Source organism: Protopterus annectens, chromosome 3.part0, assembly GCF_019279795.1.
Source record: "Protopterus annectens isolate FY-2018-M chromosome 3.part0, PAN1.0, whole genome shotgun sequence".
Taxonomy (NCBI): domain Eukaryota; kingdom Metazoa; phylum Chordata; order Ceratodontiformes; family Protopteridae; genus Protopterus; species Protopterus annectens.
In genome coordinates this window covers 1,543,028,116-1,543,048,998 of record NC_056731.1, presented here as the reverse complement: position 1 = coordinate 1,543,048,998, position 20,883 = coordinate 1,543,028,116, and the positions used below count along the sequence as shown (strand labels likewise).

Genomic DNA, 20,883 nt, shown 5'->3' with positions numbered 1-20,883 from the left:
TATATATATATATATATATATATAAACATGTATTAAAAGATTAAATGAAAAAGGAATTAGATAAGGAAGGTATAGAAATAATTAGACAATTATGGAAAGGCAATTTAGATATAAAAGAATTCTACGAAAAATAGATGTTATGGTGGATATGTTTCAAAGATAAATATAAAAAATGTTATTTGCAATGACAAAGTTTAAAGAGAAAAGAGGTGAAAATTAGTTTAAATAAGTAAGTAATTATGCATGCAGAGATTTAGAATGTAAGAAGAAATAATTATATAAGATAAATTCAGAAAAGATCAAAAAGCTGCTGTTCAAATAAAGTTATTTTTTTACAAGGAAAGAAGGAAGAGTTGGCCCCATATTTGAGTAGTATAGTAAAGGAAAATAAGATATTAAGAGGAATAAGAAATGAGAGAGAAGAAAGTGTAAAGAATCAACAAGAAATAATGAATGTAGCAAATATAAAAATAGAAAAAACATTTAAACAAAATAAGATAGAAAGAAAACAAAAGTGGAAACTTAAAAAATTATCAGAACGGGATAATAAAGAATTAGAAAAAATAAATAACAATGGAAGACATGATTAATGCATTAAAATTGGTAAATGTTGAATTAGCAGCAGGGCTTGATAGTACAGAATATCACATATATAGAGATATGATAGAGTGGCAGAAGAAGTATTTTGTGTAAGCATTAAATGAGTGGTAACAGGAAGGTTGTAGACAAAAAGAAATATATGTTAGAGTGATGAAATTTATATGGAAAAATGTGGGAAAGAAGACTTAAGAAATTGCAGACTAATTGTAGTTACTAACTCTGATTATAAGATTTTTATGAAAATAATAGAAAAGAGATAGGAAAATAAGTTAAATGAAATATTAGAAGAAACAATATTTGGGAAAAGGACAAAGGACGTTAAGAGTTATTAATGATAATAAAATAAATTGTAGATGACATAATGAATAGAAAACAAAAGTTAAAATTATGTCAGGGGGTTTGAATAATGCATTTCTCAAGATACAACATGAAATCCTATGGTATATAGGGAAAGGATATAATATAAGTGAGAAGAGAATATAGATATTTCTTACAGCATATGAAAAAATGAAGTAAAAGTGTTGTGAATGGATGGTTAAGTCCAAAATAGGCATAATGAGTGGTACAAGGTAAGAAAGCTCAGCGAGTAGTATTTTATTTGCACTAGTTATGAATGCAGTTGTTAGTAAAATAAATATCACATCATTAAAGGTAGAACAATATAGGACTAAAGAGGATGTTAGAGTCCCAACTATGTTGTCATATGCAGATGATATAGTTTTAATGATAAAGAACAAAGAATGGATGGGAGTAGCCATTTAGCAATTAAATAAGTATTTGAGGGTAATAGGCATGAGTATAAACAGAGATTAGAGTAAAGCTTTAGGAATAAAAGGTAAAACTGAATATTCGGTTTAACATGGAGGGAATAAACTATTTGGTATAACATATGGAAATGAGAAAGCTAGGATACAACAACAGGAGGCAATAGAAAATTTAAGATACGTGTTCATTTTGGAAAACTATAAGCTTTCATATAAAAAGAATGTGTATTTAATTGATTTTGTATTATTGAAAAAAATACATTTTTAGCAAATATTTTCATGATCTCAACAAAATATGAAAAATAATTGACAATTGTGTTTTCATTTATATATTGGGATCCAGACTAAAACCATTAAAAAGAGGAGTGATGTATGTTAAGGAAGAAGAAAGGGGTTGGGTTTCATAAATCTGGTGATGTAGGCAGCATCATTGCATTTATATAAAGTGTTGTGATTTATGAAAGAGGAAAATGGGTCATGGATAAGTATAATAATGAAATAAAATTCAAAAAACAGGTGTACGATGTGTAAATTGAAAAGAGAAAGAAGAGCTGTGAATGGGAAATAAAGGAGTATCAAGAACAACTAATATTGTGGAAAATCAAGATAAAGGAGACAGAGGATGATAGAAAAACATTGTATGTTATCATTAATAAATATTATTGTGCTGAACCATAGGAAAGGATGGAGAAAGAAAAGATAAAAGCTATAAAAATAAGAAAATAAAGGTGCAAATATATACATATTCAATGTACATTTTTCTGTGGAGATTATCAATAAACAATTGCCAGTGAAAGTGAATATGTCATAAAAAACTAGAAGAAAGAATATGCAATTATTCAGATGAAGTTGAAACCACTGAACATGTTTTTCTTTTAAATGTATACTGGTAAAGAAAGTATGGGAAAAGCTATGTGAAGGCAATTACTTGGAAGGAATTAAGAAAATGAAGTAAAGTGGTTGTGAATGGATGGTTGAGTTAAAAACTTGACATAAATAGTGGTATAAGGCAAGGATGTCCAGTAAGTAGCACTAGTCATGAATGCAGTTGCTAGTAAACTAAACAAAGCATCATTACACGTATCAGAATATAAGACTATAGAGGGTGTTAGAGTGCCAGTTATGTTCTCCTATGCAGATGATATGTTTAATGATAAAGAACAAAGAATGGCTGGAAGTAGCCATTGAGCAATTAAATAAGTATTTTGAGGGTGATAGCCATGAGTATAAATAGAGATGAGTATATGCTTAGAAGTAAAAGCTAGAATAGGAAATATTTGGTTTAATATTTAACCCACCGTTGCACCCACAACTTAGAAATTTTTAACTAAAAGTGGAAAGGGAATTGAGATTAAACTTAAACCAGCAATATGTGTATCCTAATTTAACTCCTAGTGAAATGGAAGTCTTGAAGGACATTAGTAACAACAGGAGTGTAAGGGTTATGAAACCCGACAAAGGTGGGGGTATGGTGTTGATGGATAGTATACAGTATGAGGGGAAAATGATGGACATTCTTAATGATTCTGACAAATATTCAAGAGTGTCCATCAATGAAATCAACATCGCATATAGAAAAATACAAGTCACACTAAATGACTTACTGTTAGAAGGTTCAATTGATGTGGAAACACATAAATTTCTTCATGTGGAGAAACCTAAAGTACCTTGCATCTTTGGAATCCCGAAGGTGCACAAAAATTCTCAGGACCCACCTCTGAGACCAATTGTCTCTGCGGAGGGCTCTGTGACAGCACCACTAGCAAAATATGTGGATTCAAAGGTAAAATGTGTTTTGGAAGGAAACAAAAATGTACTGGTTGATTCTTGGGATTTTTTGAGGAAACTGGAACCTTCTTTGTTTAGTGACAGTATAGCATTTGGTACACTAGATGTTGTGGACTTGTTCACATGTATACCACACAATCTTGGTATGGAATAGTTCGAAGAAATGTTAGTGCATAGTAAAAAAATCTCACACAGTAATTTTAGAGTGGTTTTAACTCTTATGTAAGTAGTGTTGAAAAACAACTATATATTTTTTCAGGGTGAATATTTCAAACAAGAAAAAGGAGTAGCTATGGGGGCACATTGTGCTCCTACCTATGCTAACATAATAATGTTTTTTGGGAAAGCAAATACCTGATAAATTCACCCTACCAAAGTCACTGGATATTATACAGTAGATTTTTGGATGATTTGTGTTTTTTGTGGAAGGGCCAACAAGACGACTTTGACAATTTTGTAGATTATGTAAACAACACAACTGACTTCTTGTAGTTCACTAACAACTTCAACCAACATGAATTAATTTATCTAGATGTTCATATTTTGAAAAATAATGGTCAGTTTATATCCAAGATTCACAGAAAAGAGACCTTTTCTAATTCCTATTTATACTATACTAGTTCCCACCCACCACACCAGAAGAAAGGTGTGGTGAAGGGACAACTAGTACGGTTGAGCAGGATGACCTCTGATGATGAGACTTTTTTAAGTGAGGTGAGTGTACTTAGAGAATTATTTTTTAAACAGAGGATATACAGGGGAATTTTTTGACAAAATTTTGGATGAAGTAAGTGAAAAGAGAAATGACAAATTTGCTCCAATTTTAGGTAAAGTTCAATCTTTGCTCCAATTTTAGGTAAAGTTCAATCTTTGGATGATACAAAACAAGTAAATAAACCTATGGAAGACTATGCGTCTAGTTTAATTACTACATATGACGGTAATTCTAAAGTTATTAGGAGAATTTTTGACAAGGAATGGAGCAATTTTTCTAAATTTTCGGACTTAAAATACATTTTTGACAAAGAATTGATTTATACATACAGGAAAGGTAACAGTATTAAAAATATTTTAGAGAGGGGTTCGGTTAGAGTCAACACACAGAGTAGTATGAAAGAAAAGAAAGGTTTATACAAGTGTGGGTGTTGTAATTACTGTACATTTTTATCTATGGGAAATTTTATTTATTTAAAGGCTAGGAAAAGGAAATTAACTTTAAATACATACGCCAACTGCAACACTAAAGGGATTATTTATATTGCAACTTGTTAAGAATGTGAATCTTTTTATATAGGGAAAAGTGAAAGGAAGTTAAAGCAGAGGATTTACGAACATTTATATGAAATTAGAACAAAGAACGAGAGAAACGCATTATATAAGCACACTACCACCTGTAGGACATCTGGTTTTCAATTTTTTTATTTTGGAGGTGGTTGCACTGAGTCCTAGGGGTGGTATGTGGGAAACACTAGTTGAATACAGAGACTTATATTGGCAACTTGTGTTGGATTCTAGCAAATTCCCAGGTCTAAATGAAATGGTATCTTTAGCACCAGTGCTTAAAATCAGATCTGCCAAACTTTAATTTACTATATGTACAAGTTAGAAAGAACACTTTTAATTCCAATTGAAAATGTACCATTTAATCTGGTTTAAATATACTAAGTTACAACTATGAATTAATTTACATGTTATTTTCAGTTTCACCACTTGAGGGAGACATACACTGTTCAACATATACAATTAATTTTAACCTATTTTAATTATTTATTTATATACTATTTATTAATTGTCAGTTTTGGAAGAATTTTGAATAGGATGAGGGTATTAAATGAATTATATTTATTAAGAAGTTACAAAACTATTTTGGTTATATGTTTTTTTTATTATAAGTGGAATTAACTGATTTTATCAATTTTGTTGCTTTTAAAGTTGATTGAATTGTTCTAATTGATGTTCATAGGGAAGGTATAAATACAGATGGATGTGGTTGCTTTTTATTTTCTGATGAAGTTGATGATGGAAACGTGCTGTATCTGTACAAGCGTTAGTGTGGACAATAAACTGTGTTTGGATTTTCTTTCACATTGTTCATGTTCATTCCTGGTTGGTGGTGCTTACTTCTGTTTCTAAATATTTGGTTTAAAATGGAGGGAATAAAATAGTTGGCATTACATATGGAAATGAGAATGCTAAGACACAACAATGGAAAGAAATAATAGGAAAAATTAAGAAACATGTTTATTTTTGGAAATATACAAGTTGTCATATAAAAAAATGCATTTAATTAATTATGTATAATTGGACAAAATTACATATTTAGAAAATGTTTTCATGATCCCAACAAAGTGTGAAAAAGGATTAATGACAATTGTGTTTTCATTTATATGGGGATCCAGACTAAAACCAGTAAAAAGAGGAGTGGTGTATGTTAATAAAAAGAATGAGGGTTGAATTTGATAAATCCAGTGACATATACAGCATAATTACATTTATATAAAGTGCTGTGATGTATGAAAGAGGAAAATGGGTCATGGATAACTATAATAATGAAAGAAAATTAAAAAAATGGTGTATGATGAGTAAATTGAAAAGAGATAAAACAACTGTGAATGGGGGAAATAAGGGAGTATCAAGAAAAAATAATATTGTGGAAAACCAAGATAAGGGAGATAAAGGATGATAGAAAAACATGGTATTTGTGCATAATGAATAAGCATTGTTGTTTTTATCCATAGGAAAGGGTGGAGAAAGAAAAGATAAATACTATAAAATAAGAATAGAAAGGTGCAAAAAAATATATATAAATATATATATATATATATATATATATATATATATATATGGGTCCCCTTCAAAATACTGACTTTCAAAATACCTAAACTCAAAATACAGAGACCAAAATCTCTAAAGCTCAAAATACTGAAAACTCAAAATACTAAAACTAAAAATATCTAACCCCCCCAAAAAAAAAAACAGTACAGCAACACAACTATATTGCAGCAGAAGTACATACATAAACATATTACTCTTCTGCAAGTATAGGCAGGGGGGCAAGACCCGCTGCACCCCCACACCCCCTGCTACTTAAATATATCAACTCCGAGATTGCACTTCACTACACTAAAGTGTAATCTTGGAGTTGATATATTTAAGTAGCAGGGGGTGTGTGTGGAGTGCAGTCCTCCACCAGGGGGTTCAGGGGAGGGGCTTTCCCTCTGCTTATACTTGGAAAAGAGTAAAAGGGTTTGTGTTTTATTTGTTCCAGTATGTACTTGTGGTGGAATATAAGTGTTGGTATCCAGTGTGTTTTCAGTATTTTGAACTTTAGAGATTTTGGTCTCAGTATTTTGAGTTTAGGTATTTTGAAAGTCAGTATTTTGAAGTGGTCCCATATATATATAAATATATATATATATATATATATATATATATATATATATATATATATATATATATATATAAAGAGAGAGAGAGATTTGAGATTTTCTGTGGAGATTATAAATAAGAAAAATTGCCAGTAAATGCGAATATGCCATATAAAAAATAGAAGAAAGAATATGCAATTATTGTGGTGAAGATGAAACAACCAAAAATGTTTTTTTTGGAAAAGTATAATGGTAAAGAAAGTATGTGAAAATGTTTGTGAAAACAATGACTTGGAAGAAATTAATAAAATAAAGTAAAAGTGGTTGTAAATGGATGGTTAAGTCAAAACATAGACATAAAGTGTGGTATGAACAAAAACGTCCAGCGAGTACAATTTTATTTGCACTAGTCATGAATGCAGTTGTTAGTAAAATAAACAGCACATCATTATGTTCCACACCAGAGGTAAACCCCTCATTGGTAAGATCAGACCATAAACAAATTTCCCTGGACATCCATTTCCCGTCCCCACCCCCAGCCAAGGAAATCACTGTAAAGAATTTCTCAAAAGCCAACTTTGCACTTCTCAAGACTGAGGTGGAATCCTTCAAAGTCCCTGGGCCAGAGGATAATACATCCCAATCTGCAGAATCCTTTACAAATGCATTCTATGAGCACCTGCAGGAATGCATGGATGGTGCTATCCCAAATAAAACCAAAACTCACTCCTCCAAAAACAGGAGACCGGTCTGGTGGACCCCGGCCATAAATAAGCTATACAACAGAAGGAGGAAGCTACTACATGACAGAGCAAAATCCCAAAAAGGGAAGGCATCTCTGATCAGTATTAGCAAGAAACTTTGATCCCTCATAAAATCATCAAAGGCCAGTTTTGAAAGAAAAATTGCCCTAGACACTAAAGATAATCTCAAGGCCTTCTTTAGTTATGTCAGGAACATGGGCAGAAACTCCCAGATATACTCTGAATTGTTGCATTACGGTACAAAATATACCGAACCTACAGACATAGCCAACATCCTGGCAGACAGATTCAGTGCAAACTTCTCCCCCCCTTCCTCCCCAAAGGAGCAAATGCCTATCCCAACTGAATGTAACCTCCCTGACATCACAGATGCACAGGTGAAAGCTGCCCTCTCCAAAGCAAAAAACACAGCATCTATGGGACTGGACAGTGTCCCAGGCTGTGTCTTAGATGAGCTCCAAGAAGAACTGAACCCTCACATTAAGTCATTGTTCAAACTTAACCTTACTACAGGATATGTACCCAAAGAATGGCGTACAGCTACAGTGGTCCCACTCCACAATGGTGGTGCCACAACGGACCCCGGAAACTATCGCCCCATAAGCCTGACTAGTCTGGTCTGTAAAGCTATGGAGCATATTATCATGGAACTCATAAACAAAGACATTGGGAGCCTGCAGACACTGGACCCTACCCAATTTGGCTTTGTTAAGGGCAGATTTTGCCTCTTAAACCTAGTTGATTTCTTTGAAACAGTTACCAAAGCCATAGATGAGGGCAAGGTAGTCCAGACAGCCTACCTGGGCCTCGCAAAAGCCTTCGACACAATACCCCACTCTGGTATCATAAATAAGCTTACCAACTTAAATAGCAACCCCTATATTACAAGATGGGTTGCAAACTGGCTCAGAGATAGAACCCACATGGTCAGAATCACAGGTGCCATGTCCGAATCCAAACCAGTTACAAGTGGCATCCCACAGGGCTCAGTTCTGGGACCTCTCTTGTTCGGTATATACTTCTCTGTGGTTCAGGCTAACACAGGGGGATTATGGCTGACAAAGTTCACAGATGACTGCAAACTGGGGGCCATAATCGAATCTCCAGCTGACACAAGCATCCCCCAAAAGGGTCTCACAGAGACGGATGCTTGGTGCCAGAGCCACGGCCTCAAGCTAAATGCTAAAAAGTGCACAGTCATCCCCTTTGGGAAAAACAAGGTGCCCACAAATTACCACATAGGTGGTAATCCATTAAGTACGGAAGAAGTAATTAGAAATTTGGGGACCAACATAGATAGTAATCTCTCCTTTGATAATCACGTTGCTAAAGTGGTTAGAAAGACCTTCTATATAGCCCACCTTATCATGAAAGGGTTCGCATCTAGATCAAGAGAGGTCATTGTGCCCCTCTACTCGTCACTCATCAGGCCCATAATTGAATACAATGCCCCTTTTGGGATGTACCTTACCCGACACCTGCAGCAACTGGATAGACCCCAAAAGTACCTCACCGAGACGATCATGGGCTACAAACAGATGTCCTATGCAGCTTGACTAAAGAAACTCCAGCTCTACTCAATTGCTTACTGCCTACTCAGAGGTGATCTATGCCTGACGTACAAAGCCATGTCAAACCCAGAATTAATGGACATGCTCCACCTCAAAAAATCCAAGTCCCTTAGAGCTACACGATTCAGGGACCTAAACCTCAGCACAAAAATAAATAGAACATGCTGGAGGGACAGATTCATTTCCCAGAGGCTCCCCTCACTCTGCAATGGAATCCCAATTCATGTTAGACATAGCCCCTCGCTGACCCTCTTCAAGCGAAATTTGGACGCATGGATGGGAAATTGCAAATTCACCCCTGGGATCTCCCCAGTGTCCCTTCTAGACAGAGGTACAGTAAACTAATCTTAAAAGGGTACTTTCTGTGACCTACTTTACAGAGGCACAGTAGGCTAATCTAATAGGGAGGCGGAAGCCAAATACACTCTGGCTAGGCTTATAAATGCCCTAGGGCAGATAGCCTAGTATCTACCTATGAACCTATGAACCTATTAAAGGTATCAGAATATAGGACCATAAAGGGTGTTAGAGTATCAATTATGTTCTCATATGAAGATGATATATCTTTTTACTGATAAAGAACAAAGAATGGATGAAAGGAGCCACTGAGCAACTAAGCAAATATGGTGATATATGCAGCATCTTTACATTTATATAAAGTGCTGTGATGTATGAATGAGGAAAATGGGTCATGGATAAGTATAATGAAAGAAAATTAAAAAAAAATGGTGCATGATGAGTAAATTGAAAGGAGAAAGAAGAACTATGAATGGGGAAATAAAGAAGATTCAAGAAAAAATCAATATAGTGGAAATTAAAGATAAAGGATACTGAGGGTGATAGGTAAACATTGTATTTGAACATAATGAATAAGTATTATTGTGTTTATCCATGGGAAAAGATGGACAAAGTAAAAATAAAAGCTATAAAAATAAGAATAGAAAGGTACATAAAATATATATTGAATATAGAGATTTTCTATGGAGATTATTAATAAAAAATAGCCAATGAAAGCGAATATGCCATATAAAAAATAGAAGAAATATGCAATTATTGTGGTGAACTTGAAACAACAGAATATGTATTTTTTTAATGAATAAAGATAAAGAAAGTATGGGAAAAGCTATGTGAAGACGATTACTTGGTAGGAATTAAAATAATGGGTATAAATGGCTATTATAAAGCTAAAAAGAACATTTGTAAAAAAATTGATAGCAAGTTGTTTTACATAGTCTGGATGATATGGAATGAAATATTGAATGAATTAGAATTTAATGGAAAATGGATATTGGCAGAAATATTAAAGAAAATAAGATTTTGGTTATGGGACAAAGGGGGTGAATTCATAAATGAGTGTAGATGAAAAAGAAATGTACATATAAAGTTAAGTGAATGATGGAAATGATTGGAAAATAGTGTAAATAATTGTAAATACTGTTTAGTATGTAAATATTGTAAATAATAAAGGACCTTTACTCTTTTTAATAAGTGTTGTGGAATCTTTTACATCCACCTGCGCTACCATCAACTCAGTCAGATGGGTCCTTAGTTTAATGTCTCATCCAAAGGATGACACACTCAGGAGTGCAGCACCCTCCTTTTGCTGTATTGCAGTGTTACCTGTCAGTCTACCTGGTGCTGGAATAGAATCCACAGCTTTCTGCACCACAGGCAAGTTTGCTACCTGTTGTACTAACACTGATGTATATGTATCCTTATGTTATCCATGGCACAGATGAAAACAAAAAACAAATATACTTCAAGGCATATTCATGACAATTAGCAGATATTTTTTAGGTCATGAGTTCAAACTGGCAAGACCCCTGACTCTGAATTTGGTGCTGAGGGGATTAATCATCCTGTTAGGGAATGACTGGATTATCTCTGTTTAAATAAAAATATGCCATATTCTTTATCAAACTATATTACTTGACTACAGCATTTTACTTTTTAATGTGCTGTCAAGTTGGGTACCACTTTTTACTGCAGAATGTTTTAATGTTGTAGTTCCAGTGTATTATTTTATTATTTTTCTCAAGTTCTCTATGATCTCAAGTGAAGGAATTAAACAGAACTGTAAAGATATAAACATTGTGATAAAAATAAAAATGAAGGTGTGAAGTTGGAAAAAGTTCTAGGTCAATAGCATTTATTGAGTCTGTTAGATACAGATGACCACTTTCATCTCCAAGGAAACTTCATCCAAACATTTTTTTTTTTTACAGTAACTGTAGTCTTTATGTTTTGTAACAAAATGTAAAGCAAATGGTGTGGGGGCAGGAAGTGGGAACTGACCATGGCTAAAAACGTTATTTTTCATTAAGGATATCGATTTACAGAATTCTGAATTACTGGAGTGAACACTTCATAGGTCTGCATAGTTCAATCACATGCAAGAGAAATACAAGTACAAAAAATATTAATAATAAGATAATAATACATGGAAAAAATGTATATATTTACCTCTCCCCAAATTCCACCAATATATTGTGAAAGATCGACAACAAGTTGAATGAGTCTGTTGATCTTTGCCTCACTATAATCAAAACGACGTCCAAACAGTACTGCACACATAATATTTACTACAGCAAGTTTGAGCATTGCCTGAGGCGGAAAGCTACATCCTGAAAGAACATAAGAAATGATTCCATAAGACACATCCCATATCAAATAAAGATGCTACTGCAATAAAATCAATACTATTGATGCCTAATGCCAACACTATACAAGGCTACAGAGTTAAAGACCTACAATATATCTCAATAATCTTACAAACTGATTAGTTATATTTTCAACACAAAATGTAAATGTGCTTAAACAGATAAGCATTTGATACTGACTACATTATCCTCATATCCTATACTTTCATAAAAATAATTCTTGTTTTTAATATCAGTATAATATCTACATTTTCATTCTATGTAGTATCAATGATCAGTAAGTGCAGGTGTGAGTTGTACATGTACAGGAGAGTCAAGCCTGTCAGATCAATTAATTCAATTGTTGACTTTATTGATGGCCTTGTTAGGGTACATGCGTTAAGAGAAGCAGCAATGTACCACATGCTGGAAGTGCCACTATGTTGTGTGCCTTGGAAAATAATTTACTCTGTGTCATTTCACAGATATGACCTCATTTGCCATGCTACTTAGCATCTGCTCAGAAATTCTAGCATGTTTACCTATCTATAATAATCCTCCTTATACATGTTGTAGAGATGTTTATTAAATGCCTTAGATATAACATAAGTTTTCTTAGTGTACAGTAACTGTGGGTATTTTCAGGCATACTCTAGAGTCCTAACATTCACTGTTACTGATGCCTCATAAGGAGGCTATGACATAGGTAGTATAAGGTGTGTTCAGACTATTTGACCAGGTGGTTATGAAAGAAGACATCCTCCTGTATTCATGTGTATATGACCCATATGGAGTCTGGTTTGTGTTTCCCTCTTTTGCATTCCTGAAGAAAATATCAGAATGGATAAACTCACAACCTCTTGTATGTTACATTCTGAGCAGTTATCAAAGTTTTCTAGTGAACTAGAGGATTTTCAGATATATGTTCTAATAGAATACTTCACACATAACTGGATTAATAATAATCATGAACATGTTGGCATAAATGTCATCAAAAATAAAGTACAGGATAATGAGGCTGCATATGCTTTTACAGAATACCTTCCTGTATAACCTAGCATTGTCACATTGATTTGTGATAAGCCTAGAGTAAGGTGTGCCCTGATAGACTCAATAAAAACATTTGTTATATAAGTACTTCAGGGCTGGATGCTCCAGAACCTGAAGTTAAACTTGGGACTTGCAAATAAATTTTTTTTTCACAGAAAAGAGCTGCACATACCATGTGCAGCATGATTACTGGGAAACCCTTTTTTTCTTGAAGGGTGTGAACATCTGTGGTCACAATGTGTCAAACTGCTCACTGAATATACTGCATAGAAATTATGCTGTGTAGATACAAATGTTGCGACACGTAGTGATACAAAGGGCTACATACGGAAGTTTTGTGTAACAAAACAGAGATGACCTGTAATTTCGAAAAGGAGACTTTTTAAGCTCCTTTTTCAGGATGACTATGCCCCCATGCAACACCCCATGTGGTAGCTACCTCATTTCTTCTACTTCTAAACATACTACACTTGCAGTGGCTGGACCTCAGAGAAAGATACATTCTGTTTTTGAAATTGCTGTCTGTCTCAGTTTTGGTCCTTCAAAGCTGATAAAGGGGCTCTACAGGATATAAGCATTCCTGGGCATTTGCAGATCAGCTCAACAAACTCTGTCAAAGTGTCAAGAATGAGTGTGATGCCACAAACTGCTGTTGCATAGGATGTTTCTGAAGATGTGTCAGAACAGAATATTCTGCTTTCTTTTTTGGGGATAGGGAACACTAACAAAAATGATACTTTTTCTAAAAACCTTAATATCAAACACATAATATATTTAATACCTAATAAGGATTGGAGCCATGAGATTAATAACATGCTCCTGACTTTTTTTGTGGAATCCCACTAGACAGAACAGCTGTATCACATCATATTAGATAACTGAATAAGAGAGGAATTGGTTTCCTTTTTATAGTATCATATAGTTTAGCTTCTGACTTTATAGTTGTAGTGCAGTAGTTAGATAATATGTATATGACAGAGTGAAAAGCACTTCTGAAAGTAGTGTAATAAAAATAACAACAGTAAATAATTGAACGATCATTAAATTATATATATCTACCTATATATATATATATATATATATATATATATATATATATATATATATATATATATATATATATATCAATCAGCCGATTCTAATTGTGTTACTATATTTAAATTAAAATGCTTTAAAATTGCCTTTACAAATACTCAGTTCTTAAAATGGAAATTTTCTTTGCTCACTGGTGCCTTTATCCGATAACTAATTCAAAGCACTAATACATGGAAATGATGAGGCAGAAGTAAAATCATTTTTATATTAGTTTGTCTTAAAGATACCACAGTTTATTTTATTTTACATTTATTTACCGGGGAGGTCCGACTGGACAGAGCTGTCCATTTTCAGCGGAGGCCTGGGAAGAAACTCTCCAGAACAATTGCTAACATACTACACATAAGATCTTTACCCATTCAGTTATAAAAAATATAGCAGACAATAACATATGATATTTACATAAGCATAGAGATTTAAACATACTAATAAAAGTATAGCAGGTAGTAACATATGATGGTTGTTCATACAGTATATTTAGTAGAGATAATCTTGAAGATGTACTAAAGATAAGACAAGAAAGGAAAAATTAAAAAGGAGGAGAATATAGACAAGTTCATATGAGGTGGGTTGACATTTTAAGGGAAAGCTTTTCAACTTGGTCTAGGGGAGAGTTAGTGTTTATTGATAGGGCAGTGGGGAGTAGGCAGCAGTGACTTGATAAGTAACATGTGATAATATATAGTACATCTCTGGGAGTTTTAAAGAGGTTGGACGGTGAGTGGGGGAAGGAGTTAAAATATGTCAGCCAGGTGCTAGGCAGTTGCATGTCCAGGAGTTGTTTATGTGGGAAATAAGCTGCCTTTTGAAGATGGTTTTATTAAGTTGCCCCTGACTTGTAGTGGTAGGGAGTTCCATCAACAAATAATATAGGGAATAAATCAGCTACCCTGAATTACTAAAATATAAAAAAATAGTTCTAGTAGGTAATATATCAACAAGCTCACCATGGCAGGGCTAGCCACCTGACTGTGTAAGCATTGGTTCTAGATGATTTTCACTGTTAAAGTATGCCTTGACCCCATGTGCAAAAATGGGAAAAAGGGGCTGTGGATGGAGGGATCGCTGGATGAATGGATGAATATCAACAAGTTTAACTTTATCAGCTCTATAAAAAAATCATCTCAATCAACAGAATTGTGCTTCCAATTTCATTTAGGAAATTTCTAAATTAAATAAATTGCCCAATTTTGTTCAGTTGGTTTTGCTTCTGAAAGAGATAAAAGCATAATATTAAGGTTTGTCAAAAAGAAAACATCTTCCTTGTCCTACAAAATTAAAATAATACAGGTTTTACCCCACACAGGATGGGAAGTGTTAAGTTTAGTGGATAATTTTTCTTGGAGATATAATACAAAATATTAAAACAGATTTGGAACATATCATAGTATTATAGGTTCACAAGTTGTTACTAGGTTAATGACAGCTAGAGTCCTTACAAGCCTAGATGCACACCCCAAACCATTTGGGTCCCAAGTATCATATGGGGGGGGGATACATGACAGTAGGCAGGTAGCTAAGGATTTGTATGGGGATGTTAGTTAGGATAATACTTTTATTATTGATGGCCTCTGTCCATAACAGACATAGGAGTCAGTTTGGGGGTAAATTTACAATTTCCCATCTAGTTATCAAGGTTTTGTTTGAATAGCATCGAGGATGGACCCTCTTTCACATGGATAGAGAGTCTATTCCATAGTGCGGGGATCCTTTGGGATGCATATCTATCTCTCTAGCATGTTCTATTTATACCACAAGCAAAGTTCAGATTCAAGGCTCTACTGTTTCTGGTGCTGTTTGTTTTGTACATGTGCAACAAATCCATGAGGGCTTGGTCTGAGGATGCCCTGTAAACCATGCAACGATTCCCTCTCAGTAGCCTGTAGGAGACTGAGTACAGAGACAGAGCCTTTAAGCAATCAGTGTAGGACAGGGTATTCATGCCCTGAATTCTCCTGGTGAGAAACCTTTGTGGGAGTTCTGACTATTGCAAGTGTCTGGTTAGATACATGCCAAAGTGGGCATCGTATTCAATGATAGGTCTGAAAGAAGGACAATATTCTTATACAGGGTGCATTTTCTGATAAAGATGACCATACAAAGGCATTCATTCTGCTTAATTTAGCTCTGTCAGAAGCCATAAAATGACAGCGTTAATTTGTCTATGCACCTACTGTATTTGCAGTGGAGGAGGAGAACCATCATATAGTTGTACTGGCTGAGTCAAGGGAAGACCCCGAGTGCTTAAAATGTAAATTGAGATAAATGTGTAACCCCAGGTGAATATTACAAAGGAAAGCCACTTATTTTACACAAGGGATCAAGAGCCTGGTGAAACTTTTGCAGCATATATAACTGATTTGAGAACAAAGCTAAAACATGCAGATTTGGTGATTTAATGGATAAGTTGATTAAAGACAGACTTGCATGTGGTATCAAAGATGATGCTGTGAGAAAGATTTTGCTTCATGACAGTGAGTTAACTTTGAATAAGGCCATTGAGATTTGTCAGATATAAGAGCTTACAGAAAAGCACAGAAATATACTTACAAATGAGAGATGCGTGCTTCCAGTAACTTCCAAGGCCAATATTGATAGTATGCAGTACATGGTTTAAAGAAACAGGCCCAAGCACATGCAGCAACTGTAACCCCTGCAACAGTCACTGGTAAACCCCAGAGCTCTCTACCAATTCCAGAGTGCACACAGTCTCAGTGAAGCATAAGAGTGAGTCACAAACTCAAAGAATGAGCTCCCACCCAGTTTTATTGCTAACTGTCGTAATTGTGGTGGAAATCATGAGCCTAAAGAAGAAAAATGTTTAGCTTTTTGTCAGCAATGTCACAAATGCAATGAGTGGAATCATTTCAAAAGGTTTTGTAGTTCAAAAGGGATACATTCTTTTATTAAAAGGGAATATTCGTAGAAATAAGTTGATCAATTAGAAAGCTGAAACCCTGCTCTTTATGTTGCTGCTTTGTCTGTGCTTCAAGAAACAGTCAATGCGGTATATTTATGGGCAAAGAATGAAGTATTTTGTACTTTTTGGATAAATGGAATACCTACAGAGCTCAAGGATGACACAGATTCAAAGTGTAATGTTATGTCTGCAGAAACATTTGCTAGAGTGTGTGTTAATGAGAATCTTGATTTGGCAAAGTGTGTGAAGCTTGTTGCTTATGGTGTTGAAGAAATTCAGACTGAAGGCTAAGTAATGCTTTCATGTTACTCTGCTGGGAGAAGCTACAGCATGTTATTTTATGTGGTCAAAAGGCATGTTCACTTATTATTAAGGCTCAGAGACAGTTTGAAAAAGGGACTGCTTTCATTTAATAAGGAAGTTCATCATGTTATCTTAAAAGAGCACTGTTCTAATTTCACCCAGTATATTTTCTCTACCTATGCTGATTTTTTCCAGTTATTTACTCCATGAAGTTTGACCTAGATGTCAGCCCAGTTGTCAAGCCAGCCCGGAGAGTTCCAGTAGCTATGCAGAGCAGAGTCAAAGCTAAGTTAGATAAAATGGTGCGACAAGGTGTGATTTGCCCAGTAGATGAACTGACTGAATGGATATCTTCTATGGTGGTAGCTCATAAGAAATGCTTAGATGATACCATAATATGTACTGATCCACAAGATTTGAACAAAGCACTGAAAGACCTCATTATTCATTGTGCATAGTCAATGAAGTTGCAGCTCTGATGCCAAATTACACTGTTTTTTTCTGTCTTAGATGCAAAAGAGTTCATTTTGGCAAATTTTGCATGCTCAAAAATCCTCATGGCTAACAATATCAGTACTCTGTTTGGCAGATACAGATTTTTGAGAATGCCATTTGGGATAAATTCTGCCCGTAAAGTCTTTCAGCGTGCAATGGAGCAATTGTTTTCTAGGTATTCTTGTGCTATTATAGTACATGTTATTCTACTAAGGGGTAATGGTGAAGTTGAGCATGACAGAAACCTCAGGAAAGTTCTGGAAAGAGTATGTGAAGTGAAGATTAAGCTCAGTTCTCAGAAGTGCAAATTCAGGTTATGAGACATTACTTATATTGGTCATTTGTTTATCAGTTGAGGCTTATGACCAAACCCCTTCCAAGCAAACAGCTATTCTTGAGATGCCAGCTCCAGACAATGTTCAAGCTCTACAACGTTTTCTTGGCATGGTTAATTATCTAGGCAAGTTCATTCTACATTTGAGCCAAGTAGCAGCACAGCTCAGAGAGTTAGCACATAAAGATGTGTCCTGGTCATGGTTGGAACAACACCAGAGAGCATTTAATGTCCTGAAACAGAGAATTGCCAGTCCACCAACTGTCAGATACTATGATGTTCACAAACCAGTTACTCTTTCCTGTGATGCTTCGAAATTTGGTCTTGGTGCAGTCATTCTTCAAATGGGTCAACCTGTTGCCTATGCATCCAGAACTCTAACCTAAACTGAAATGCGCCATGCTCAAATAGAGAAAGAAATATTGGCAATTGTGTTTGTACGTTCAAAGTTCCATGATTATATTTATGGCCAAGCTATCCAGATTGAAACTGATCACCAACCTCTAGTAACTATTTTGAGAAAGCCTATGCATATAGCTCCACGCATATTACAACACATGATGCTCAAATTGCAAAAGTAGAATTTCAATCTTGTCTACATGAAAGGGAAACTTCTTCATCTTGCTATTCCAGATCACTCAAATACAACTGAACAGCAGGAGAATGAGCGACTTAATTTTGAAGTCATGGAAGTGAGAATTTTTTCTTCCACACATCCTGATGAGCTTAGAAATCATACAGCCACAGATCCAGCTCTTTAGAAGCTCAAAAACTTTATCACTGGAGAACAGCCGTCAAAGCAATCTAGTTTACCTCAAGAAACATTTCTTTAGTCCCTGTGTTGAAATTGGGAGCCAGGCTTTAAGGCTTATGTATAGCTGCATAGAATTTATCTGTTCATTAATTATGGGGGACTCATCTACTGTTTTATTTATTTTAAATAGGGAGTTATTTTAAAGAGGGCTGTTCAAATTTTAATATTTGTTAATGTTATTCATTAGGGATTTTTCTACATTACATATGTAATTAAAAGTTTGGCCATTAGAGGGTAGCATTGTCTATACATTCTATATATTTAAATTGTACAATAAGCTTGTAGAACATCAACATTTTGACTCCGTTTCAACATTTTATTTAACACATTTTTTTCATTATTTTTTATGTATTTTTAAACATTTATATTAATTGTAGTTTTAGACAGGGATGATTTTTAACTATTAGGTTCATGAAGGTTCATTTATTTTTGTAGCATACCTAATTTTAAAAGGTTTACTTGATTTTAATTATCTTTAATTGTTGTCATTTTATTAAGTGAATATAAAAAGGGGGAAAGGCATTAAGACTGCTCATCTAATGAAGTCCAGTGGATACAGATGAAAAACATGGTGATTTAATTAAAAGTTTTATTTTTCCAGTGTTTTATACTTTTTTTCAATAAATATTTTTGGGACGTTCAGAGCGGAGAAGTTTGTTTTTTGATGCAACTCTACAGTACCTTTATTGTGTAAATTTGGGTTGTTGTTCCTGTTTATCACTGGTACTGATTTACACTGAGTTTTTTTTTTTTTTTTTACCTCAAGAACTTCAACCTTATTTTCTTTATAGAGATGAGATTTTGTCTGGTATCGTCATGAAAGGTCCAAAAGTAATTGTTCCGAAGTCTTTGCAACAAAAATATATTACTATTTTGCATTGTGGCCACCCAGGAACTGATTCTACCAAAAGAAGAGAATGTAGACTAGTATTTTAGCCTTCTGTGCCATAAAACATTGAGAGACTACTTTTATCTTGTTCTGTATGTAATAGTACAAAGCCGCATCAACAGAAGGAACCACTTCAACTAAAATAGATTTCTGAACTACCTTGGTCGACAGCAGCCACTAATATTTTCAAATGGAATGGTCAGCATTACATGGTGTTAGTAGACTCCTATTCTAGTTGGTTCGAGATTGACCTACTTCCTAATCTAGCGTCCAGTACTGTCATTACTAAGATGGTGTCATTTTGCAGTCCATGGTAGTCTACACAAAGTTATTTCTGACAATGGTACACAGTTTACTAGCCAGCAAGTGAAAAGATTTGCCAAAGTGTGGGACCATATCCATGTTATGAGTAGTCATGAGTACCCACAGTAAAATGGTTTGACAGAACGTACAGTTCAAAGTATGAAACAGTTACTAGAGAACTCTAAATGAGACAATACAGATGTTTTCCTGAATCTCTGGAATCTCAGAAATGTTCCTCCTGATAAACATCTAGGTTCACTTGCCCAGAGACTTCTGTCAAGACAAACAAGAACTACATTAGCAGTCAGCAGTATTTTATTGGTTTTTAAGTGCTAAGAACAACAGATCAGTGAAAGCCCATCTGTTAAAGAAGTGCCTAGCCCAGAAGTCTTATTATGAAAAGTCCAGTAAACTGCTCAGTCCATTACATGAAGGAGAGATAGTGAGAATGCAAATGTGCAAATGTTATGATCGGTTTGGAGTCATGAAAAGTATTTTCCCAGAGCCGGAATTGTACATTGTGGAATAACAAGGAGTAGAGTTTAGGCAGAATTGGAAACATTTGATGCTAGTCTCTGAGCCTGTACCACACGTTTTAGCCTGTGAGAAAGACTCTTTATCTCAGAGTTAGTTGTCCAATGTTCCAGTTCCAGAGAACGTTCCAGTAAATATCCATGTTCCTGAGATGAATCCTGAAATTCCTGATATGGGTTGTTCATCAAAGACGCTCCCTATTGCTTACCTCAGTTCTGATTACTATATCACTAGATCAGATTGCATTTCCATACCATGCTACAGATAGGGTCCCTATTAATTATTCAAACCTTTCAAAGTTCGAATGTCATATGGTCAACACCATATGATCGAACTTTGAAAAGTTCAAAGGTTAAAAGCAATGGCTCTGTATGGTGCAGAATGGGAAAATTCCCCTTTTCTGCACTGAAATGCAATCTCAGAGTTGGTATATTTAAGTAGGGGGGTGTGGGGTGTGCAGCCCCCCACATGAGGGTGCAGGAGGGCTTTCACCCCTGCTCAGAGTGTTCAGATAAGTTTTTCTTTTTTAAAATGTTTTTATTATATTTTCAAAGTTTCAAACTTCGCTCATATATTGTCGAACATATGAGGTTCAAAGTTTTGAAACTTCAAATATATAATATAGACCCTTACAGATATGCGGCAACTTGGA

General features: G+C 34.7%; 1 protein-coding gene across 1 annotated transcript in view; it reads right to left on the bottom strand.

Moving 5' to 3' along the window:
* The window catches only part of LOC122796834 (cytochrome P450 2J5-like), a 571,510-nt gene that overhangs the window by 332,029 nt on the left and 218,598 nt on the right, over positions 1-20,883 (bottom strand). Inside the window, exon 4 of the mRNA XM_044065577.1 lies at positions 11,319-11,479. Coding sequence (XP_043921512.1) covers positions 11,319-11,479 — 161 coding nt within the window. The remainder of the gene's footprint in view (positions 1-11,318; positions 11,480-20,883) is intronic.